The sequence below is a fragment of the Halichoerus grypus genome, chromosome 8 (genome assembly GCF_964656455.1).
Source record: "Halichoerus grypus chromosome 8, mHalGry1.hap1.1, whole genome shotgun sequence".
NCBI lineage: Eukaryota > Metazoa > Chordata > Mammalia > Carnivora > Phocidae > Halichoerus > Halichoerus grypus.
Window position 1 is genome coordinate 60,914,821 of NC_135719.1, and position 25,393 is coordinate 60,940,213.

At 40.5% G+C, this 25,393-nt stretch overlaps 1 protein-coding gene across 3 annotated transcripts in view; it reads right to left on the bottom strand.

Moving 5' to 3' along the window:
• MAPK6 (mitogen-activated protein kinase 6) overlaps positions 1–25,393 on the bottom strand; it is a 50,831-nt gene that overhangs the window by 14,631 nt on the left and 10,807 nt on the right. Inside the window, exons 1-3 of one of the 3 annotated variants that reach the window (XM_036116639.2) lie at positions 24,807–24,976; positions 2,856–4,045; positions 780–924 (exon numbers count right to left, since the gene is read on the bottom strand). In XM_036116639.2, coding sequence (XP_035972532.1) covers positions 780–924; positions 2,856–3,410 — 700 coding nt within the window. In that variant the 5' untranslated portion in view covers positions 3,411–4,045; positions 24,807–24,976. Of the gene's footprint in view, positions 1–779; positions 925–2,855; positions 4,046–24,147; positions 24,332–24,806; positions 24,977–25,393 lie in introns of those variants that run through there. The other 2 variants (XM_036116640.2, XM_036116642.2) reach the window with 2 other exon arrangements.

Here is a 25,393-nt window from a genome sequence, read left to right on the forward strand (position 1 = left end):
TTCTCACTGATTCAGGCTCATACCCTCATTTATATAATACCATTTTTTTCTCTCTCTTCCTCCCACCAAAATTCTTCACTATTCCTATGTAGTGAAAAATCTTTTGACTTCTTTATGCCATTTGTTCCAGACATCACTGATGAAGACTCTAAGTTTGTAGCTCTTATAATCTGTACTAAATAATTTTATACAAACTCATACTTTGCTTTACAACACCTGATGTTTTTCATGGGTTATTCATCCCTTCCCATCTTGATTAAATTCTCTCTCTCACACCTCTGTGGACTCCCTCATAGCACCAAACTCAGCAAAAAAAATTACTAGTTTGGTTGTTTCTGAAAGATCACAGCAGTCAAGCAACAGAATACAGCAGTTCAGGCAACACGGATGATAGAGGACAAAGAATTACTGCATTTTCAATGACAGCTAAAAATTTTCACTAGGAGTGACAAACACTGACCGCATTATGCAACTCAGGTATCATTTAACACAGATTACCAACAAGCAGTGTGAATCTACAAAATACAAAATTATATTTAAGAAATAAGATAAATACAAAAGAACACTAGAATTCTGACTAAATTTGTTGAGTGAACAATTCAGTGAATATATTAATACGTTTTTAAAAATTTTTAAATATTAAGAACACTTTATCTTTTCATTTTAATATGGCAGACTACAACAAATTGTGTTAAATCTTATATACATCTTGCTTCACAGATACATGCAAAATTATTTCTTTGAAGTAACTTTTTTCCATATATTTTAAAATTTCTAACCTGCAAAGAGGGTTTTACCAGTCAGCATTTCAGCAAAGATGCAGCCTGCAGCCCACATATCAATGGCTTTAGTATAATTATTAGGAGAAAGTAAAAGACGTGGAGACCTGTACCATTTAGTAACCAATCCTTCAGAAAGATGACCCTGAAAAAGAAAGAAAAACATACTTTAATTTTTTACTTTAGCTAAAGAACAGTACATAAAACTTGATTCATTAAAGAATAGCTGATCTTTAAAAAAAAAAAAAGTAACGTGAAATCCTAAAACAATACTGATTTCTATATCTATATTCAAGGCTCTTGTACTTTTCAGGCTTAATGGAGGTTAAACTCCCCCTGGGATATATCATCTATAAGATGATGTTCACATGAAGTCTGCTGACCAAAATATACCGTGAGAATTTAGTGCTGATTCTGTCACACATTCAAAACATGTTTCAGAAGAGGAGCTATTTTTCACTTCAAGTCTTACTTAAGGAGCAGGGATGCTTTAAATCAATGAGGGACAGGTAAAGAAGAGCACCTGGGGTGCTACTTATAAACCAATGCCAACCTCCTGACAAACCCAGGGGACCTGGCTCTACTATGTATTCCATTCCTAATCAATTCTACTACTTTACATTTATAAAGCATTTAACAAAAACATATACATATATGACCTTACTTCCTTTTTTTTTTTTTAAAGATTTTATTTATTTATTTATTTATTTGACAGAGAGAGAGAGAGAGAGACACAGCGAGAGAGGGAACACAAGCAGGGGGAGTGGGAGAGGGAGAAGCAGGCTCCCCGCTGAGCAGGGAGCCCGATGCGGGGCTCGATCCCAGGACCCTGGGATCATGACCTGAGCTGAAGGCAGACGCTTAACCATCTGAGCCACCCAGGCGCCCCGACCTTACTTCATCCTTAAAACAACCCTGAAAAATTATGAAGGTAGATATTAACTCCATTTTAGAGGGGCAGTAACACTCATAGATTAAGGAATCTGCTTAAGGTCATATAGCTTAAGTGGATGTAGAAAGGAACTCAATTTTAGATAGTTTAACTCTTAGTTCAGTGTTCTATCCACAATACTTCACTGTTACCCATAAAAAAGATGTGGTGGGCATCCATTTCATTTTAATACTAAATTTCTACATTCAAGTTTTTAAAAAATTAAGTCATACTTAATGTGAGATGATATATGTGAATGAAAAGATTTGCTTGTTTGTTTAGACATGTGCTATGGGAAGCCAAGCAAGCAGGGAGTTCCTAGAGGTTCTTTATAACAAAAGGAGCTCTACTTTAATATTTAAACATCAGGGTCCCACAGTTTCGTTTGAAAACTAAAAGACCAAAGTTCAGCTAAGAAAATATTAACTTCTTCTATGAAGGCAATTATTACCTAAGCTACAGTTACTATGAATCCTTTTAGCTATTTTTACTGCCATTTTATCTTTAGGCAAATTTAGATACTGAACAAAATTAAATTTGCCTAAACAAGGCCTAACAGAGTAACAGAGACTCAAAGGGACAAAAGATCTAAAAGTTGAAATAGAAGCCCCTCTTACCTTCAGATAGGACCACAATTCTGCCCTAAACACATAAGAATATATCCCACTTCTAAATAAGGGAGAGTTTTAGTTATAATAAATAACCATACACTTTTAGGAATTTGTATGTAATTAGGATCGCAATCCAACTTCCTTTTATAAACATATGGAGATTCTAGGGGTGCCTGGGTGGCTCAGTCATTAAGCGTCTGCCTTCGGCTCAGGTCATGATCCCAGGGTACTGGGATCAAGCCCCGCATTGGGCTCCCTGATCAGCGGGGAGTCTTCTTCTCTCTCTCTCCCACTCCCCCTGCTTGTGTTCCCTCTCTCGCTGTGTCTCTCTTTGTCAAATAAATAAATAAAATCTTAAAAAAAAAACATGGAGATTCTGAATGAAAGTAGATCTGTATCAGAAAAAAATATACTATGCAAAGTTTATCACAATTAATGGAAAAAATCTGTCACAATATACTAAGAAGATACAAGTACCTATTCCTGATCATGTCCATGAGTTTAAAGATCTGTCTCAGCTAGCTTTCCACATACCTTATGGGAATAATGGGGATCCATGATCCGTGCAAGACCAAAGTCACCTATCTTCAGCACCAAGTCTTCAGTATTAATGAAAAGATTAGCTGGTTTGAGATCTCTGTGCAGTACGTTTGCAGAGTGAATATATTTGAGCCCACGTAGCAGCTGATACATGAAAAGCCTGGCATGCTCTTCCAGTAAAGGGCCCTGCTCCAGCACATTAGCCAAGTCTGTCTCCATGTACTCCTGAACAATGTAGACACTGTTCAGTTCGGTAAGAGAGCCCACATCGTCTGTTAACTGGCTTCCACTAGGACCAAGAATTTCAAACACTTTCACAATGTTATCATGGTCAAGTCTTCTAATAATTTTGATTTCACGTAGAGCATGTTTGACACTCTGAGGATCAGTAAGGACAATTTTCTTGATGGCTACTCTTTTGTCACAGTCATTGTCTACAGCAGAAAAAACCAAGCCATTGCCTCCACAACCCAATGGTTTTAAGTCCATATACCTAGAGCCCAGATCAAAACCATGAATGTTCATGAGACTTTCAAATTTCTCTGCCATTTTGAAACCTTTACTATTGCCTTTTCCTTTCGAATTGTTGAACTTGTGTAAACAAGGAAGAAAACTGACATCAAAAGGAAAGATCTTTCAAAAAAGGAAAAGAAAAATAATTTTGCTTCCACAGCAAGATGATTTCTTGATGTTCATTGCATATGCCAACCAGGCCCGTTGAGTTCCCCTTAGATTTAAAGCTCAAAAAGCTCTACTCATATTAAGAATTAAAAAGATTGCAGTACTCATAGTTCAAGAAAGGGGCAGCAACTCTGCAGACATTTAAAGAAAACACTCAAGAAACTCAAACGGAATGAAATGACATACTATGCACTCAGATTTACTGTGCTAAACGATTTAACATTTAACAAAAATGTGAATAAATATGCACACGACAGGCTTCTATGAACATTCTCCTCACAGTGCAGATACATTCAGTGTTGGACTGGTCCTGAGCAGCATCATTCTAAGGTGCTGGTAAGCACTATTTCCGTTTTGCCTCTTTTCTTCCTTTGTTGCTGTATATTTCAACAGGAAGCCCTGGTGGCTGTTGGTTAACAGAAGATGTCTTTTGTTAGTGATCAGGTGGCTCCAGCTCACCACAATCACAATCAAAGCTACCGTCCATCTTACTCTGATAAAACCTGGAGGATGAAAAAAAAGGAAAAGAGTCACCACCGCAGGAAATACTAAATACTCTTCTTTTCAACTTTGTAAAATGACATGAATTGGGCATCTAGCTATAAACAACTACTGGTACACTGAACTTATTTATTTACACTATATTACACTATACTAAGTGGAAAGATGACCCTCAATCAAAAGTAGCTATCTATGCTGTAAGCAATTCACATGTACTGGGCTCAGACTCTAGATCCCACCACATTAGATTCTTTATAAAATTTATGGTCATTGGGTTGTATCATTTCTTAAATGCCAATGAGCAAAGGAAGGAAGGTTCACAGTATTTTTACAGAACTCTTTAGAAATTTTTGAGGAGTACGACATTAGTACCATTTCTCTTAAAAAATATATAAGCCTGCAATGTGTTAGTTCATTAAAGAACATGTTTACTTATTAACTACGCCGATAAACATTCAATGACCAAAAATCAGTACGAATAAGAAATCTGCAGAGAATGCTCTTCAATTTACAAAAGCGTGAACTCGAACAGCGAATAAACCAATGAAAAGGTGTCTAGCTTCACTGATAATCAGAAAAATCAAACTACCTCAAGAAGATAACATTTCAGATTAGAAAAAGATTTCTAAGAGTCTGTTACTTTCAAGCCTGAGGAGGAATGTGGAAAAGAAGAGCTTTCATACAATACTGGTGAGTTTAAATTAGTAAAAGAATGTCAAAGAGCAATTTAGAATAAATACATAAATAAGTAGCATACCTATGACTTGGCTATTTTTCTTCAAAAACCACTCCCTAGAGAAATACTTGCAAATGAACATACAAATGCCCACCTTTTTTTTGTAATGGCAAAATATTAAAAACAGCCTAAACTTCCAACAATTTGAGAATAAATGAGTTATATTCACATAGTGGACTATTATATAATAGTAAAATGAACAGAGATAGTTCAAATCCCCATACACTAAATTTAAAAAGCAAATTGCACATAGAAATGTACATGCTGAAACCACTCACTTCAGGTTTATAAGCATGTACAATGTTACTTTGAGTGTGTGTGTGTGTGTGTGAGTGTATATATATATGGCAAAAGTATTAAAAACATATGGCTGTTAAGTACCAAATTCATGATAATCATTACTCTGGAACAAGGGAAGTGATTACCATGAGGGTGGGATTACACAGTATGCTCCAACTACATCTTTAATGTGTTACTTCTTTAAAAAAAAAATGTGTGGAAGTATGACAAATTATTAGAATCTTATAGAGCTGGGGGCGTCTGGGTGGCTCAGTTGTTAAGCATCTGCCTTCGGCTCAGGTCATGATCCCAGGGTTCTAGGATCAAGCCCCGCATCGGGCTCCCTGCTCCGCAGGAAGCCTGATTCTCCCTCTCCCACTCCCCCCTGCTTGTGTTCCCTCTCTTGCTGTCTCTCTTAAGTGATGTAAAAAAATAAAAGAGAAAGAGGCCAAAAAAAAAAAAAAAGAGAGAGAGAGAAAGAGGCCAGGGAGAGTGGTTAGGGAATGCCTCCAGTAAGGTGGTACTGGGAGCAAAGCTCTGAAGTGCACGGGCCTTAGGGGTGCTATGTGGGAGTAACTGCTGCAGACAGGGGCTAGCACATGAAAGCCAGAGGGTGAGTACGTGTCCCATGTCTAAGAAACAACTAGGGGGCCAATGCAGGAGCTCATTTAAGTGTACATGCCTATAAGCAAGTAATACAGCCTAAACCTTAAATGGAAAGGCTTCTTGTTGCTGCTTTTTTATCTAAAAGCTGGCATAAGTGTATATAGTGTTATTTTCTGATTGGGTCTGAAGAAATTACAAGTGGGACAGGTGCGATATTCATTTATTCAAAGGGCTAATCATTTAAAGGCAATGAGAAACTGTATCAATACATGAAATAAAGCGGCCCATTCTGAAATTGAATTATGTGACGACTTATGTGGCTTAAGATAACTGCTAGGACTCTCAAACAAATCAGCTGTTTGACAAGGGTGAAGCTTTTATACAACAGGGAATCTGCCTTTATTTCCTTCCTTCTACATATTCCCATATAAGTCACATGTGGAAATAAAAGAATCTGAAAAATATAAGGTAAGAGCTACTTGCCACAATCTGAGCAAATCTTCAACTTCAAGAAATCCATAAACATTACAACTGTGTGAAAGAGAAACTGATGATACTGATAACTCAGAGACTAAGTAGATAAATGATCCTTAAGGCAACGGCTTTTTAAAAAGATTTATGAGAGAGAAAGTGCGCATGCAGGGACGCACAAGAGATAGCGGGGAGAGGCAGGAGAGAACCCCAAGCAGACTCCCCTGCCGAGCATGGAGACTGAAGTACGACGTGGGGCTAAATCTCACGACCCTGAGATCATGACCGGAGCTGAAATCAAGAGTCAGACACTTAACTAATTGAGCCACCAGGTGCCCCAGCAACAGCTTTATTTAATAAAAATTGATATTTACTATCACTGAGTTCTTTTAATAAATATGAGCACTTCTTGTATCTGCTTAATGTTGTAAAGGACATTAATAGTGTACCAGCTTTCTTTGTTTTACTCTAACAGAGATAGTTTCTTCTGTTTGCAATTTTTTGTCTGCTTCTCAGAAAGCAAGAAAAAAAAAAACAAGCAGACTCCTAAAAATTCTGTACCTTGTCAGTCTGTATAAAACATTTAAAAGTTAAAGTTTGCAAATAAACTTTCGAATTAAAAAATATTTCAGACTTTTAAAGGGCTTTAATTAATACTGTCTCCCCTTCCCAATTTTTTCTATTTGTATACATCTTGATACTTCCAGTTCCCTACCAAATATCCTTTTAAAAACAGTATTTTTTTAGAGGCTCCAGTATTTCTAAAATTTTACATTTCTAGTCTCCACCTGAAATAGAATGTTTGTTCATACTAACACGCACGTGCATGCATACTTTCTCTTTTTTATTCTTACCCTTCTGAAGACAATCCCTTAAAGTTCAACTTTTAAGTTTTTGATAAATGTTCATTTTAAAGTCAGTTCTACAGACTTGACATAAGAACAGTAAAATCTCTAAGTACTCTCTTAAGCTTCTAGTTCACTAGTAGAGCAATCAGACATGCACAAATAATTTAGCTTTGCTAAAAATGACACCACCATTATTTGACAGAATAGCACTGTAACAGGAACTGCAGCCGGATTATTGGAGAGGTATGAGAATGAGAGATCTCCACTCAAGACCTCCACCCACATCTGCTCTCGTGAAACCAAGAAGCATCACATACCAAAAACTACAAGGATGACAATGCCTTTTCAGAAATCTCAGTGACTGGTCAGCACTTAACAGGGGTAGAGAGTAGGTAAAAATTCATCTTGGGGAAGGCAGGAACTTGTGCCTAGGCTGAGACCTGCAGCGTCCTCATTATAGATTCAGATGATGACTATACTGAAAGACCTGAACAAACTTTACAGAAATATGAGACCATTCTAAAGAAAGAAAGGGGTATTAATCACCAAAACTATAATTCTAGGTGAGAATTACACCAATAAAAAAATTGGAGGAGGGGGGTGCGAGAGACCAACAGCAGTGCTTGCGCAGTGATCTGCCTCACTGCTCTGCACTGTTCTTCAAAATCCTTCAATCACTATTAGACCAAAAGCTATTGGAGCATGTTTTCATCCAGGAGCTTGGAAAGTAAGCCTACCTTAAGCAGTAAGTTGAAGGTAATGTTACACTTCTGCATGATAAAGTGGATCCAGTAAATGTTTCCAATTCAGTCATGCCCCATTCAGCAAGTATTTGTTAATGATATGTTATATACCTGTCAATATACTAGGTACTGGGGATAAAATGGTAAGTAAAAACAGACTTGTGCCCTGCCCTCATGGGGTTTACAGTATGGTTGGAGATAAACAATAATAAACTAACAACAGGAAAAAGGGGGGAGGCAAAAGGGACAAGTGGTACTAAGGAATGGTACAGGATGCTATGAGAGCCTGCACACTGGGGCATTTGACCTAATTAGGGAGATGAGAATGTATGCCTCTGGAAGCCATAAAAAGGCTTAGTGGCCATGAAGACAGCTTCCTCCTTATCACCCTGATACCAAATCGTGAGGTCTCCAACTACCTTCATTTTCCATACCAATCATGGAGTTCTTTGGCCTGACTAAAGTATGCAGTTACAACTCAACTGGACCAGCAGATAGATTACTGGTAAGAGCACCCCTCCATCCGTATCAACAACCTCTAGAAATGTCCCATTTACATCACTTTCTCTATCATCTTTCACGTTTAACTTCAAAATGCCAAGTTCAAGGAAAGATCTGGGGTTCCATATTCCTTTTGCATTTCCACACACTTCAAGGGAGGAAAACGAAAACTAAGATGAGACAGTAGCTTAAAATAACCCTTCCCAGCATCCAATTTCTCTGCCTCCAAATGTTACCCACTCCTACCAACCTCAGCGCTGATACTGTGTTGCTTGGAGAGGGATCCTTAATTAAATTTTAATTAGCTGGGCCAATGTTTTGCTTTTAACAACAACTGTGTGAAAAAAAATGAATTATAGGGAATGATTTGTAAGACTAAAGTTGGCTTGGAGTGCCTGGGTGGCTCAGTTATTAAGTGTCTGACTCTTGATTTCGGCCCAGGTCATGATCTCAGGGTCCTGGGATCCAGCCCTGAGACAGGCTTCCTGCTCAGCAGGGAGTCTGCTTGAGATTCCCTTTCCCTCTCCCTCTGCCCCTCCCCCCCACACACACTCTCTCATGCACGCTCTCTCAATAAATAAATCTTAAAAAAATAAAGCTGGCTTTATGCTTTCCCTCTGGCTTTCTTTCCACCATAAAATGGAAGTAAAAGTTTTCTATGTAGCCCAGTCTGGGTACCAGCTTCCTACATTTATAAGGCAGTTCCCTGAAACTGCATTAGCCACACTGGTCTCCTCAAGCACTCCTTTCTTCCTCTAATCACCACCTGCTTTCTGTCACTTAGCCTACCCCCAAGCCAAGAGAAATATAGGTACTCTGAGTCAAGCCTAAGTATATTCAGTAAAGTTATAAAATGCAAAATAGACAGTAGAATAACTTCACTCTGCCCCATCTCCCCATTCTATAGAAACTGGATTTTCCTTCCCTTCTTATCTAAAAACAACTTGGCCATGTATCAGAAAAGGAGTCTGGATGTGCAAAGCAAGTTTGAGGTGAGAGCCTTAAACATAAAGGTTACTTATCTGGTTTTCTCTTCCATCTTCCACTCTGCTGCTTATCAGGTTAAATGCTGACATGGGTCATCTCCTGATCAGATGCATTGACAGCTCTCCACCACCCCCCTCCCTCAATGGCTCTTGCCTATTTTGCTCTTCTCCAGGGTCAAGTGAGTAACTTGAGATAACTGGAATCCAGCCAGCCTCACATCTCAGCCAAAATCCAGTTGCTTTTGGAGAGAAGGGCAAGGTTGAGCTCTACTTAAATTCACATAGGACTATCTCTTAACCCTGGCACAGAGAGGTATTGTTATAGCAAAGTCATCCTTCCCTAAGATATCTCAAGCTCTCATCAAAGCTACTAAGTTTCTAGGGCAGAGAAGGCCAAAGGCTACAGCTTACCCGCTTGTTCACATGCATTCTTGACAATGCCCTTGCTCATGTAAGGTAGCCCTTGGAGTTGTTAGAGATCCCTCTCAGGATCTGGACCTCAAGGAGGCTCAAGGTGTAAACTAATGTCAATGAATGATCTGTCATTTGGAGGGTGAGGGGGGACCTTAAAACTAAAACACCAAGGCCTAACAGGCCTTGCCCGCTATCAGTAACCAGTGTGTGCTATAGAGCAAACTTAGGAAGTCAAAGACGGAGGATTACTTGGCTTCTAACAAAGTATCCAATTTTTAAAAAATTCTTCCACTCCCAACTTCTGTTCTTAAATTGCCTGAACCTTTGCCTAAACACACTTTAATAATAGGGACTTGCATTTGCCTTTGACTATTTAAAAAGCCATTACAAAAAAAAATGTCATGTTTATTTTGATGCTCATCTCTAGTTGCTATTTCTTCTAGGGCATCCATATTAGAATATAAGAACTCCACAGATCAGATAAATCGGTCAAAAAATCTCTAAGGACCCTTCCAATTCTCAGTCTATCATCTACGAAAGCCCAGTACAAGTCTTTTACTTGACTGGTGGTTTGCTCCCAAGCACTTATTAGGGTGGTATGCCCAGATTGGGGAACATATGATTCAAACTGCTATAAACTAAACACAATCCTCTCTATATATTTATGGCTGGAAATTTAAAAATAATTGTAATAACCCTTCCTTCCCCTCTCCTGCCCGAGCCCTCGTTTCTAAGACTCCTCTCCTAAATCATGTCTTATAAGGAAACACTGGAACAAATATATAATAGGAGACACGTGGGCAGCCTCCTCCTTCAAGTATCTTTAGCCATATGAGGATTCCAACCAGATGAAAATTAATATAAATTTCTGTAGCAGTCAGGATAGGTTAGAAAATTGTATAGTTAACAAATAACCCCAAACATCTCACTGACTTACAACAGAAGTTTTAAGTCTTGCTAATGCAACAAGTCCAACATGGCCGTCATCCAAGTTGTCAAAGTAACTACCAGCTCTGCCCATTGCCACTCAATGTGCTGGAAGAAATGAAGAAGTGGGAATATCTCACTGGTCTAAAGCTTCCATCCAAAAATGACACATTTCACTTCTCACATTTTACTGACCAAGGCACATCACATGGTCACACCTGCTTCAAGGGAGTAGGAAAATGCAATCCCGACATGGTCTCAGAAGCAGAGAACCAAAATGTTTTGAACCACTTTAACTAAAACAGCTTCAATTCTGCCATCCATCCATTTTTAGTCTACAAAACCTTACTGAGTCTTTACCATATGCCAGATGTTGTTTTGGGCATAAAGGTATAGCAGGGGTCAAAACAGGTTAAAAAAAAAAAAAGAAAGAAATCACCCTGACCTCATGGAGCACAAACTCCTAGATCATTGCAGTAGATTTCTCCCTATCCACTAACATTTCTTCCTCCTCTCTTTTCTAATACTATTCTCCTTCCCTTGTCTTAGGCCATCCTTCCCCAGTCTAGTCTAATCTCTGTTCTTCAGATGCGTCTACTCTTCTAGGGTACCATTTCCCAAGGCACCACCTTACCATTTTCCCCTCCCTCCCCTTTGTTGTATGTCGCTCTATTTTAAAATAAAAGATTTGAGGGGCGTCTGGGTGGCTCAGTCGGTTGAGTGTCTGACTCTTGATTTCAGTTCAGGTCATGATCTCAGTGTCATGGGATAAGCCCCATGTTGGGCTCCACACTCAGCATGGAGTCTGCTTGAGTTTCTCTCCCTCCACCCCTTCCCCTATTCTCTCCCTCTAATAAATAAATAAATCTTTAAAAAAAATAAAAGGTTTGGGGGCACCTGGGTGGCTCAGTCGCTAAGCATCTGCCTTCGGCTCGGTCAAAAATAAAAGGTTTGAAACTCAGTTGCTTTACAAACATTTTCTGAGCATCGTACCTGGGTACTTAGTAGGCACTTTACAAACTGTACTGAGTGAATTAATGTAAACAGCATATTTTATTGGACAGTAGAAAATTTTGGAGAAGACAAGCTCTACCCTCAATTTTTTCAGAATATGATCACACTCTGACCCACCATGGGGAACATCAGTGATGACTCCTAGTTATGGTACTTTCCTTTCCAGGAATTCCCCCCAGGAGCTTCATCCTATGGTAAATACATAGGTTTGTCAATACATGAAGAAAGCAATGATTTCAACTCACTCAGACTGAAGAAAAAAAAAGAAAACTTCAACTTTGTTATAGCTCCTGTTTTATTTTGTTGAGGTAGTAAGAAGGGATTGTGCCACTGAAATAGTGTCTTATATTAGCAGACAAGCAGGATTCTATAAAAAGTCCTATTAGCCCATGTGATACCAAGGAGGTATCATGAAGATATGTGAGACCTTGACATTATTCTGATTATTCTTCAGTCCATCCTAGCAGGCTCTATGGCATTTAGCACCAGAGGTTTCCAGACTGTACACCAAATATAACTGCTGTCATTTTTCAGCTAACCCTAGTAAGGGTATGAAGAAGGCCACAACATGCAAGGCCATCCATACAAAATATTTCTGGACTCTCATCAAAGGGAGAACCACATGCTTGATTGGAGAGTACCCAATTTTTAAAAAATGAATCAGAATAGCAGATAACTTTCCTGAAATATTCTTCTTCCTTTGTTTCTCATTTTCTCCAAGGCTGAACAAAGCTTACAATATAAAAAAGTGTAAGTTTCCGGGGCGCCTGGGTGGCTCAGTCATTAAGCGTCTGCCTTCGGCTCAGGTCATGATCCCAGAGTCCTGGGGTCGAGCCCGGCATCGGGCTCCCTGCTCCGCGGGAAGCCTGCTTCTCCCTCTCCCACTCCCCCTGCTTGCGTCCCCTCTCCTGCTCTCTCTCTGTCAAATAAATAAATAAAATATAAAAAAAAAAAAAAAGTGTACGTTTCCTATCAGATTCACACTGAAGTTTGGCACTACTGAAAAATTCCTGATTTGACTAAGACCATATTAAAAGGAAAAAAAAAAAAAAAAAACAGTGGGCACCTGGGTGGCTCAGTTGGTTAACTGACTGCCTTGGCTCAGGTCATGATCCTGGAGTCCCAGGATCGAGTCCCGCATCGGGCTCCCTGCTCAGCAGGGAGTCTGCTTCTCCCTCTGACCCTCCCCCCTCTCATGCTCTATCTCATTCTCTCTCTCAAATAAATAAATAAAATCTTAAAAAAAAAAAAAAAGAGTTAAAGAGATCTCACATCTAGTCCAGGATCCATGGCTAAATTAGCTTATAATCAAAGCAGTTCACATTTCTAGGCCTCAGTTCCTCATCAGGAAAATGATGTAGCTAAACTACATGACTTCTATGGTCTCTTCCAGCTCTAAAGTTTTATAATTTTAACAAAAGGTTCAGGATTTCCACTTCTGATTTCTCTCTCTCTCTCTCTAAAATAAATAAATCTTTAAAAAACAAAACAAGGACGGCTGGGTGGCTCAGTCGGTTAAGCATCTACCTTCGGCTCAGGTCATGGTCCCAGGGCCCTGGGATCAAGTCCCACATTGGGCTCCTTGCTCAGCGGAGAACCTGCTTCTCCCTCTGCCTGCTGCTCCCCCTGCTTGTGTGCGTGCACACTCTCTCTGACAAATAAAATCTTTTTAAAAAATAAATAACAAAACAAATTTTCCATAACTGACAAAAGACACCAACTCACAGACCCAAGTACTCAATGAACTGCAAGCAGGAAATATACAAAGAATCCCATACCTAGGTATATCATAGCCAAACTGTTGAAAATGGGGGTGGGGGAGAGCAACTCTTAAAAGCAACCAGGTAAAAGAGAGTTAACTATATACTAGGGAGGTACAATAGGAGTAATGGCTGATTTATCACTAGAAACGATGAAAGCCAGAGACAACAGAACATCACTCTTTAAGTGCCAAAAAAGGGAAATAACCCAGAATTTTGCACCTAGGGAAATGAAGATGAAATGAAGATCTTCATTCAAAAATGAAGATGAAATAAAGACATTTTCAAAGAGACAAAAGTGAAAAGAACTGGTCTCCCTCACGTGGGAAACAAAGGCAGAAGAAAAATTATTAAATTTCCTTACTACCTACAGACCACTGACGAGTCCCTGAAACAGGCAGAGTGACATTCCTCTAGGGACTCAACTGCCCCAGATGTTGACATTTTGCTAAGGGCAAAAGGCAATCCTAGCTCGACTCCCGCCCCAGGATCCAGTAAGCCTACTTTAACATACAAAAATTCTTTTGGAAATGTCCTTTATCTCTAAACCCCCCAAGATAGATGTTAGCAATCACCCCCCCCGATATATATCTGAAGGGTCTCATGACTAAGGTTTTATTAGACAGTAATAAATGACCTTTTCCTAACAGTAGGTAGCCCCTTCAAGGTCTTAGAAACCTTGCTTCCAAATTCCTTAGAGACTTTCCCTATCCCTAACCCCCTTCCCAACTTGAAAGTATATAATACACCACTCTTCATGACCCCAGTGCAGCTCTTTCTGCCCATGGGTCCTGTCCCCATGCTTTAATAAAACCACCTTTTTGCACCAAAGATGTCTCAGTAATTCTTTCTTGGCCATCAGCTTCAAACCCTAACATCTTTCCTACATCACCTCAGACTTTTGCTAAGGAAATGCTAAAAGTTCTTAGGCTGAAGGAAAATGACAATAAATGGAACCTGCATAAAGGAACAAAATCTCCAGAAAGGATAAATAATTGAAAATATAAAAGGTCTTTGTGTATTATGCTGAGCGAAATAAGTCAATCAGAGAAAGACATGTATCATATGACCTCATTGATATGAGGAATTCTTAATCTCAGGAAACAAACTGAGGGTTGCTGGAGTGGTGGGGGGGTGGGAGGGATGGGGTGGCTGGGTGAGAGACATTGGGGAGGGTATGTGCTATGGTGAGCGCTGTGAATTGTTTAAGACTGTTGAATCACAGACCTGTATCTCTGAAACAAATAATACATTATATGTTAAAAAAAAAAAAAAGATAGCAGGAAGGGAAGAATGAAGGGGGGGAATCGGAGGGGGAGATGAACCATGAGAGACTATGCACTCTGAAAAACAAACTGAGGGTTCTAGAGGGGAGGGGGGTGAGGGGATGGGTTAGCCTGGTGATGGGTATTAAAGAGGGCACGTTCTGCATGGAGCACTGGGTGTTATGTGCAAACAATGAATCATGGAACACTATATCTAAAACTAATGATGTAATGTATGGTGATTAACATAACATAATAATAAAATTTAAAAAAATTAACCATTATACATAAAAAAAGAAAAAATATAAAAGGTCTTTAAAAACAAAAAGAAAAGTTATCTACATTTTTATTTTTTTTAAAGATTTTATTTATTTGAGAGAGAGCGCATGCACACGAGCAGGGGGAGGGGCAGAGGGAGAGGGAGAAGCAGACTCCCCACTGAGCAGGGAGCCCAACCCAGGGCTCAATTCCAGGACCCTGGGATCATGACCTGAGCCAAAGGCAGATGCTTAACTGACTGAGCCACCCAGGCACCCCCTGTCTACATGTTTAAATGTCTTTAAAAGACTAGTGATTATTTAGGGGCGCCTGGGTGGCTCAGTCGTTAAGCGTCTGCCTTTGGCTCAGGTCATGATCCCAGGATCACAGGGTCCTGGGATCGAGCCCCGCATCATCGGGTTCCCTGCTTGGTGGGAAGCCTGCTTCTCCCTCTCCCACTCCTCCTGCTTGTGTTCCCTCTTTCACTGTCTCTCTCTGTCAAATAAATAAAATCTTTTAAAAAAATGTTTTAAAGAGACTAGTGATTATTTAAAGCAAAATAATAATGTACTGTGAGGTTTACAGCACATGTAGAAATAAAAGATAAGAGCACAAAGTGTTGGAAGGGGTGAACTGAATCATGCGATTGTAAGGTTTACAGTATTGGTGAAGTAGGTTAGACTTTTTTTTTTTTTTTTAAAGATTTTATTTATTTATTTGAAAGAGAAAGAGTTATTTATTTGAAAGAGAGTGAGTGAGAGAGAGAGCATGAGCAGCAGGAGGGGGAGAAGGGGAGGCTCCCTTGCTGAGCAGGGAGCCTGACGTGGGGCTCGATCCCAGAACCCTGGGATCATGACTTGAGCTGAAGGCAGTGGCTTAACCGACTGGGCCACTCAGGTGCCCCAGTTTAGATTATTTAAAAAAGACTATGATAACTAGTGAAAGGCTCATGGGTCATCTTTGAACACCTTCTTCCTTTTTGGTCATTACGTTTACTTAATAACATGCCCATCAATGGAGAGTAAAAGGAAGGATAAAAAGAAAACTAAATAAATCACCAACTGCAAGTAGTTTTTGTGTACTTTTACATCAATCATAATATAAACCAATATGTTAACATTAAAGTACCATCACAGATTCATATATTTCCAGAGGAAATGGAAATTAACATGTTAATCAAGATAAACATACATATTTTAACTGAAATAACTCTGAGGAGCTGTACTTTATACTTTAAAAGTATACACTTTCAAAACAGTAAAAAAATTATACTGTGGAATATGGCCTCAAAGTTCAAATTGGAGGATATAAATATGTTTGGTACATATTCATCCCACATTATCAACTATTATAAAAGCAATTAATGAAAAAACAGGATTTGTTTATATAATAAAGGCACTGAACACGAGAACAGAATTTTTAATATCTGAAATTTCAAAGAATGTAAAAAACAAAAACAGCAAGCTTGATTAAGAATGTATTATGTGGGAAGCATTGTACTGGACATATACTATATCCTAACTACACTGTAAAATGGTTTCTATAATCTTTATTTCAGAGAATTAAAATAATGCATTCAACATCACACATCAATGAGAGAGCCAAGATTTGAATCTCAGGTTGTAAACCAAAGCCCAAGACCTTCTCTCAAATAATAATGAAATTATTTTATTGACCAGTACACACTCCCCCACCTCTTTTGAGAGTCTATTTCCTACAGACAGGACGTTCTTCTGCATAACCAAAATGTAATCATCAAAATCAGGAAACTGACACTGGTATAATGCTACCATCTAAGGATGCCTGGATGGCTCAGTTGTTAAGCATCTGCCCTCGGCTCAGGTCATGATCCCAGGGTTCTGGGATCGAGCCCCACATCAGGCTCCCTGCTTGCTGGGAAGCTTGCTTCTCCCTCTCCCACTCCCCCTGCTTGTGTTCCCTCTCTAGCTGTCTCTCTCTGTCAAATAAATAAAACCTTTAAAAAAAAAAAATGCTACCATCTAATACTCAGATCCCATAATGTACTTAAGAGCTAGAGGACCCAGTCCAGAATCACATGTCACATTGACTACAGCACAATCTTTAACATACTTTTTTCCCTTTAGAAGTTGAAAGGAATCAAACATTTTCTATAGTCCACAAAAATTTACTGAGCATTTGGCATGTGCCAGGCACTATTTGATGGTACAGTGGATAACAGTACAGCTAAGTTTCTTCTGCTTCCAAAGAGTTTACACTCCAGTTTACAATCTAGTGAGGAAAGATTAATAAACTAATAACATATCTTCAGATTTGTCTAAATGCTATGATTGAGTGGCTGGGAAATGGCCATCTAAGGAGCTGAAATCTAAATGAAAAGGTGCGAGCACTGCTGAGAGACAGAAGAGCATTCCAAACAGAGGAAACAGCAAATAAACCTAAAGCAGGACAGAACATGGTATTTTGGAGGAAAAGATGCCAGTGTAGCCACAGCATCCTGAGCAAAGAGAGAGGGGAATGATAAGGCGTTAAGATGGGACAGGTAGAAAGAAACACCTGAGGCAAGATTCTGCATTTTATAACTAAGTGCAAAGGAAAGCTACTGAAGGATTTAAGCAGACAACTGCATGGTTTCATTCACATTTTAAAAAAAGATGAATTCTGGCTACTGGGAAGACAACAGACTGAAGATAATAGAGTGAAAGTAGAACCAGTTAGCTATTTCAGTAGGCCAAGTGAGATGATGGTGGCTAGCACTAGGCTGGTAGAAATAAAAATGTAAAACAGGAGACAGATTAAAATAATATTCTGGAGACCAAGAGAAGTTGGTGATGGATTAGATATGGGGGATAAGGGAAAGAAGATTTAAGGATAACTCCTACATGCCAATTACTGAGATGGGGAAAACTGGGAGAATAATATGGGAAAGAGTTCTATTTTGGATACGTTACGCCTATTCATAGAGTATCTATTTAGATAACTGGTAACATCAAGCACACAACTAGATAATGTGTCTGGAGCTCAGGCAAGAAGTCTAAAGCGTAAATCTGAGAATTACCCACGTGTAGATAGCACTTAATAAATTGAAACCACTTGGGGAAAGAATTTAGAAGGAGAGCAGGAACTAAACTCTGGGATATGCCAATACATGGAGGCAGGTAGATGACAGAAGCCTGTAAAAACTTATGACAAGGTGTGAGGTAGGAGAAAAACAAGAAGAGTATGTCTCATAAGCTAAGAAAAGCAGGTGAATATGCAGAAAACAATAGTCAACTATATTGAAAGCTGTTACAAGATCCTGTAAGATGGATTTGGTAAATCAAAATCACTGGTATCTTGATTAGAGCAATTTCAAGTGGTAAGATGGTTTAACAGAAGTCAGTCTGGAATAGGTTGAGGAGCAAAGTGGAGAGAACGCAGAAAGACAACTCTTGAAAATTTGCTTGAAAGATGATCAGAGAAATGAGAAACTAGACAATAGCTAGAGGAGAAAATGGAATCTGAGGGGTTTGTAACAGATTTCTATATCCATACTGTTCAATATGGTAGCCAATTACAGAACAAATGAAATGTGGTGAGCAGGGCTGAGAAACTAATTTTTTTCTAAATAAATTTTTATTTAAATAGCCACATGTGGGGCGCCTGGGTGGCTCAGTTGGTTAAGCGTCTGTCTGCCTTAGGCTCAGGTCATGATCCTGGAGCCCCAGGATCCAAGCCCTGCGTGGGACTCCCTGCTCAGCGGGGGAGTCTGCTTCTCCCTCTGACCCTCCCCCCTCTCGTGCTCTTGCTCACTCACTCTCAAATAAATAAAATCTTTTTAAAAAATAAGTAAGTAAATAGCCACACGTGGCCAGACTGGACAGTATAGTTGAGAGCATATTTGTATACTAATAAAGATGACCAAATAGAAAGGGAAAAATGAAGAGATGAGTCCTTAAGAAGTGAAGAGAAGGAATCCAAAACACAAGCAGAAGAATCTACAAGGGATAAACACGAGTGAAGCAAAGCATGAAGTTACAGCAACGGGTGGGAACCAATAAAATTTAAAATCAGAGTATGTCTTAAGCCTGGTTGAAATCTCAAGCATAAGACTAAATTACAGAAGGCTATAAAAGCTAAGCAGGAGGGCTTGAGAAGGTAATTTATATCTACTGAATCTGCATTCAGTGCCAGGCATTTTCTAAGTGACAAATTATTTCTGCTACTCAGAACTAGTACCTTGTTAAGTCTTATTTTAAAACAAGAGTACTGATGCTCTGAGAAGTAAAGCAACTTCACTGAAATCACATACATAGTAAATGTCAAGATTTGGACACAGGCCAGTCTGATTTACTTTAGGATTAGATTCTTATCACTACCTAAGGTGGGAGGCTAAGAACCAATGTTTCTAGGCCTGGAAATAATATAAAAAATAGCAGATCGGGCGCCTGGGTGGCTCAGTTGGTTAGCAACTGCCTTCGGCTCAGGTCATGATCCTGGAGTCCCAGGATTGAGTCCCAGACCAGGCTCCCTGCTCAACGGAGTCGGCTTCTCCCTCTGACCTTCCCCCCTCTCATGCTCTCTCTCTCTCTCTTATTCTCTCTCTCAGATAAATAAAATCTTAAAAAAAAACCAGTAAAAATATTTTTAAAAAAATAGCAGATCAATCTGGCAGCTAACAAGTACCAATGAGCCCGGAAGTCGTAGGCCAGAGGTAAAAACTGTCCCCTCCATGCTATCTACAAGATAATTAAGGAACATTTATTTAACAACTATTTTTAATTTTCTTAAAATCCAAGTGAAAATACCTTTATTAAGACAAACAGGAAAACACACATTCTTGCAACTTAGATTATCTACTTTACTGAATACAAGAATATCAATCAGAAAACTGGCAGTGCTTTATAGTAACTACTAAAATCGTATCTGGGCAAAAAAAAAAAAATCCTATCTGGGCATATTGAAAAAGTAGGCAGTTAGAAACTGACCATCTCTCCAATTTGTAATTGAAGGAGGAAATTATTAAACTGAGCCTAATCAGTTATTAAATTACAGCTTATTTTAAATTCAGTGTCAATATAAATCAACTAGATCTGAGCTGTCAATATGGTAGCCACTAGCTACTTGCAGCTATTTATTTATTTTATTTTTTTTTTTTTTTAAAGATTTTATTTATTTATTTGAGACAGAGAGAATGAGAGAGAGAGAGCACATGAGAGGGGGGAGGGTCAGAGGGAGAAGCAGGCTCCCCGCCGAGCAGGGGGCCCGATGCGGGACTCGATCCCGGGACTCCAGGATCATGACCTGAGCCGAAGGCAGTCGCTTAACCAACTGAGCCACCCAGGCGCCCATACTTGCAGCTATTTAAAAATAATCAAAATTAAGTTAAAAATTCAGTTCCTCAGGTGCACTAGCCACGGTTAAGTGCTCAATAGTCACATGTGGCTAGTTGGCTACTTCATTGAACAAAGAATAGAGCACTTCCATCATCACAGAAAGTTCTATTGAACAGTGATTAATTAGACCTTCAATTTTCCTTTTGACTTTTTTCAGGAGAGCCAATAAAAGGAGTAACTTAGAAGACCTGAGTTTTCCAAATCAGTCACTAACCAGCTGAGCAACAATGTAGGCATCATTTAACAGTGTTTCTAGAAATGAATGTGCATTTGAGTCACCTGAGAATCCTGTGAAAATGCAGATTCTAATTCAGTAGGTCTTGGGATGGGGTCAAGAATTCTGCACTACCAAAATCTTAGGTGATGTTAATACTGCTGGTCCAGCAATCACACTTTGAGTACTAAGATCTTAGTTCTCTCTGGGCCTCAGTCTCCTCAGCTGTCAAGCAACTGGGGCAAGATAATGGGCATGACCCTTCTGTAAACACTAACATTTTATAGTTTGTACAGAATTAAATGCAGAGATTTCACTTTCTGCAGAGGAAGTTTCTTCCCTGAAGTAAATGCTAGGATTCTAACAAACAATATTTGTGCTACCATTTTTTTCCATGAAGACATACTAAATTTAAATGAAAATCAATGGAAAAATGTGATTTGCCATATAAAATATTCAATCTCTGTACAAGTGTTCAGAAATGGATTTAAAAGACATGTATGAAAGACAAACCATTAAGAACCACCAGAGGGGCGCATTATATTTTCTAAATACACAGCTCATGGAAGAAAAAAACGATGTTGGACTCAGCCTGTACCACACTACTGTTATCTTAAAAGTATCAGCTCCACATGAAAAGCGACTCCCCAGAAAAAGCCATTAACTACAATAACATTATTGTTGTTTTGTTTTTGTAAAGTTTCAGTCAGGGCTCTGAGCAATAAAACTGACCAAAATCCCCATACCACTAACAGGCTACAGAGTAATTAACAGTCACAAAACAGGCTGAAGGAGCTGACACCGGGCAGCCGACGATGCCACAAAGAACTTACCTTTGGGCAATCTTTCTAATAGGGGCCCTAGATCATACACGGTTCAAATGGGCAATGCAAACAATGAAGTGGACAGCAGTGGTGTGGCTCACCATTTCATAAGGCAGTACTCCCTCTGTGCTCCCTCCCCAACCCCCCCACCTTCACGCTCTCAAATAAATAAAATCTTAAAAAAAAAACAAAAAAAAAAAAACCTGGAAATAAATACATGTTCAACTTCTAGGTGATAGGATGTTTTGAAAATCTACAACACTTTTTTGTATTTGTATTTTTATATTTCTTTTATAGTAGGAAATATATTTTAAAGTTTAAATTAAACTTCATTAAAGTCCTATATAAATGTCAGGCTCTTCCAAAATCTTTCCAAAGATTTAATTCACATTAACAATACACTTTACTACCTACAAAACTCTTCAAATAAATCACTTTAAGATAAATAGTATATAAAGAAAACCTAAGGGATGGGGAGTTTTTTCTTCTCACTTTAAAAACAAACTGCTATTCTCAATCTTTTTTGTCCTCCCAATCTTTTTTTTTTTTTTAAGATTTATTTATTTATTTGAGAGAGAGAGCATGAGAGGGGGGAAGGGCAGAGGGAGAAGCAGACTCCCCGCCAAGCAAGGAGCCCGATGTGGGACTCGATCCCGGGACTCCAGGATCATGGACCTGAGCCGAAGGCAGTCGCTTAACCAACTGAGCCACACAGGCGCCCACCTCCCAATCTTATTTTAAGCCAACCTGCTAAATGGTGACTTTTAAAAATCAGTCAAAGTATCTTATTACCAAATTTCAGTGTGGGTCCTAAATTTGGAACCATACATTCTGCTTATCTTTAAAAAAGACTGATGAGGGGCGCTTGTCTGGCTCAGTCGGTGGAACATGTGACTCGATCTCAGGGTTGTGGGTTCGAGCCCCACGATGGGTGTAGAGATTACTTACAAATAAAAAATTTTTTAAATCTTAAAAAAAAAAAGACTGATGGAAAAGTGCCTATAACAATACCTACTTCAAGTTGTCTTTAGTAAAACAGAAAATTCACATATATCATAAATTCATATATAAATTCATATAGATCGGAAGAAAGCACTATTATATAATTCTGTCAGAGTGAAATGCTCATGTTCAGTTATATCCAATTAATACTTCTGCACGTTTACAACACTTAATTTCTAGATATTATAAAGATAACTTTTACATTACCAATGAGAACATAAGGCTAATTTCTACTCACACCATAAAATTCTTTTATAAATAATCTGTAACAAATCTTTCTTAATAATAAGGGAAGAACTACTAGTATGAAACATTTAATTGTAGCAACTGACCAGCAACTATTTTTACCTTTTCCTCTCAACAAATGTTATAAAATTCCACCTGTAGGATATCTGATCTCCTTTTAAAATGCAATTTAAGAAGCCATTACTCTTAGAGAAACTGTGGCTCCTCTTGAGAGAGAATTATAATGTGGACAGAAACATTTTAGCCCTATCATTTAAAAAAATACAGTGTATAAAAAAAAAGGGCCACGTAGCAGTCCGTGGGCAGTATGAGTCATCACCCAACTCAAAACTTGCAGCACTTCTAAGCTTCCTCCTACCAGACCCCATCCCCTTCAGTAATGTACCCTGAGTCAGCAAACCTCACTATTTTGTCAGTTATGAATTCTCACGATGCTTAAATGAACTTATGCAAAAACACTGCAACACATTTAGCACTAACACTTGTCATTAGAACATGTGCTGTTTCTATTACAAAATTAACCCATCTTCAAATCAATCTTCTTTAGATTCCTTCTTAATCACAAAAAGTAGCCAAACACTACATTTAATCTTCCTTTGCAAGTAACCAAACTCCAAAATATGGTCATATATAAAGGTTTTTATAAACAATTCTGTTTCCCAGATTTTTTTTTTTTCTGAACAGTAATACCTAAATAATAAAACATGTCCTGTTCAAATCTGGCATATTTCCTAGATGACTGCAATTACTGAATTTAGAACACCAATAAGCAATTTTACAAGTTTCACCAGGCAATTCTTATTAAGTGATGTAACATATATATGTGAAAGGACTTTACACTCCCTGGCACATAGCAAGCAAGCCCTTCATGAACGTGTTTGAACAACTACTCGTTAGAGATGTTAGAGATTCTTCCACCCAATTCAATATTATTTTCAAACATTAAAATCTGACATCTCTAAGAAGAAACTCTAGAGGTAGTTCTTTTTCAGGGCCAGGCCCTGTTTGGACAGGACCCTACATTCTTCTAGTCAAATTACTGTTTCCACCTCAGTTTCCCAAGGTGGAAGAGAGTGAATATGTCCATCAGAACCTTAAAAAATAACAAGGCTAGAAGAATGAAGCAATCAGAAAATTACTCTGGAATTGTTTGCGCTCCATTTTGTCCCCCGTTAATTTTTTTTCCCTTGACAAATCATCTTGTATCGTTAAAAAAAAAAAGTTAATACTGACTTTTAAGAACATTTTTAGCATTGAAGAAAACAGGAATTTTGCTGCAAATGCAGTAAGGCTTCCAATTCCACCACTTCATTGGACCTTTGCCAATGAGCAAGCAAAAGAGAAAATAAAACAGGAAAGGAATCAAAAAGATCCTGCTTCACAGAGCTCCCACATAACACCTGCAAATACTAAGCCAAGGAACAAAAGGCGGCCTAAAGACCTTTACTTTTCAACGCACCTCACCAAGTCAGATAAAAACGCACAGCGAAGCGAAGAGGTCCTTTTTAGTGAACTGACAAAACAAGTTTCCATTTGGGTACTTTCACAGACCAACGCTTAACGTCCCGAACGCAGCTAAGGAAAGGCTGCAGCAGGGTGGGGGGAGCCGGCGGAGGAAAGAAATTAGGGATTCCGGCCCAGACAAGTTTTCTTTACCTCATTTACGGCCAGAACTCAAAACTTGGGCAGAGGACTTCGGGGCTCTGAGACCAGCCGGGTGAGTGGTGCGCTACGCAATTCGCCGAGTCCACTGGAGACTTTGCCCGGCCGGAGTCAGCTGAGGCCGAGTCACCGGAGTGGGATGGGGGAGGAGACGCGGGAGCATTTCGAAGGCAGCGTGCCAGGAAGGCGAGACTCCGCGCCACCTCACGCTCCCCGGGCCGCCCCTCCCGGCCGCCGCCCCTAGCCCGCCGCCCGCCGGCCGGGGCGGGCTTCGAACCCGCGGGGCCGGCGCGGGTGGCCGTGCCGCAGCCGAGCGGCGGGGCCCCGGGGCTGGCGGGCGCGGCCCGGCCCGGCGGCCGGCGAGGGGCGTGCCGGGTGGGAGGGGCGCGCCGGCCGCTCCGCCGGCCCCACGCGGGGACCCCGGCCCGCCGCCCGCCGGCCCGCGCGGGGACGCGCCGGCCAGGCCCGAGCGGGCGGGCCGGCGGACGGGCGGGCCGGAGACGGAACAAAAGCGCCTTTGTTGAGCGGCGGCCGCCGGAGGGTCACACACAATGGAGGAGGGAGCCGGCTCCGCCGCCGCCGCCGGGCCCGCCGCGGCGCCCTCCCGAGCCGCCCCGCGGGCGCGCCCCGCACACGTACACACACACACTCACGGGACTTCTCCGGCTCATCGAGGGAGTGCGGGGCCCGCGGACAGCCCCCAGTGTCGGCTCAGGTCTCCGGCTGTGCTGGCGGCAGCGGCGTCTCCGAGGCTCTCGCTTTGCCGCAGTCGCCGCCATGTAACCCCGACCCGCGAGAGAGGGCGAGGGAGAGGGGGCGGGGTCTCCTGCGCCACGCCCCCTCGCGTCACAGGCTCACTCCACGGGTTCCCCCGCCCCCGCCCGGCCCCGAGCGCCTGCACGCGCCGGAATTTCCAACGCTGGTGACTGGGCTCCGCGCGCTGCGGGGGCGGCTGGAGAGGCACGCGGTCTCGGCAGCCGCCTCCGGTGGGCTGGGCCGGGGGCTGGCGGGGAGGTGGGCAGATGGGCCCTTACCCCAGCACTACAGCTCAAAGTGACCAAACTCCTTGCCGGGGAGGGGGAGGGGGGGTGGTTACTGCGCACCTAACACTGGCAAAGCAACCGGCGATCCAAGAGGAATGAGCCTTCGTCCATGTGCCCAGGGATGGGCCGGGAACACGAAAGGCTGGGCCTGAAGATGGATTGGCTAGAAGACAACAGCCGAAGTACCAGGCAAACGC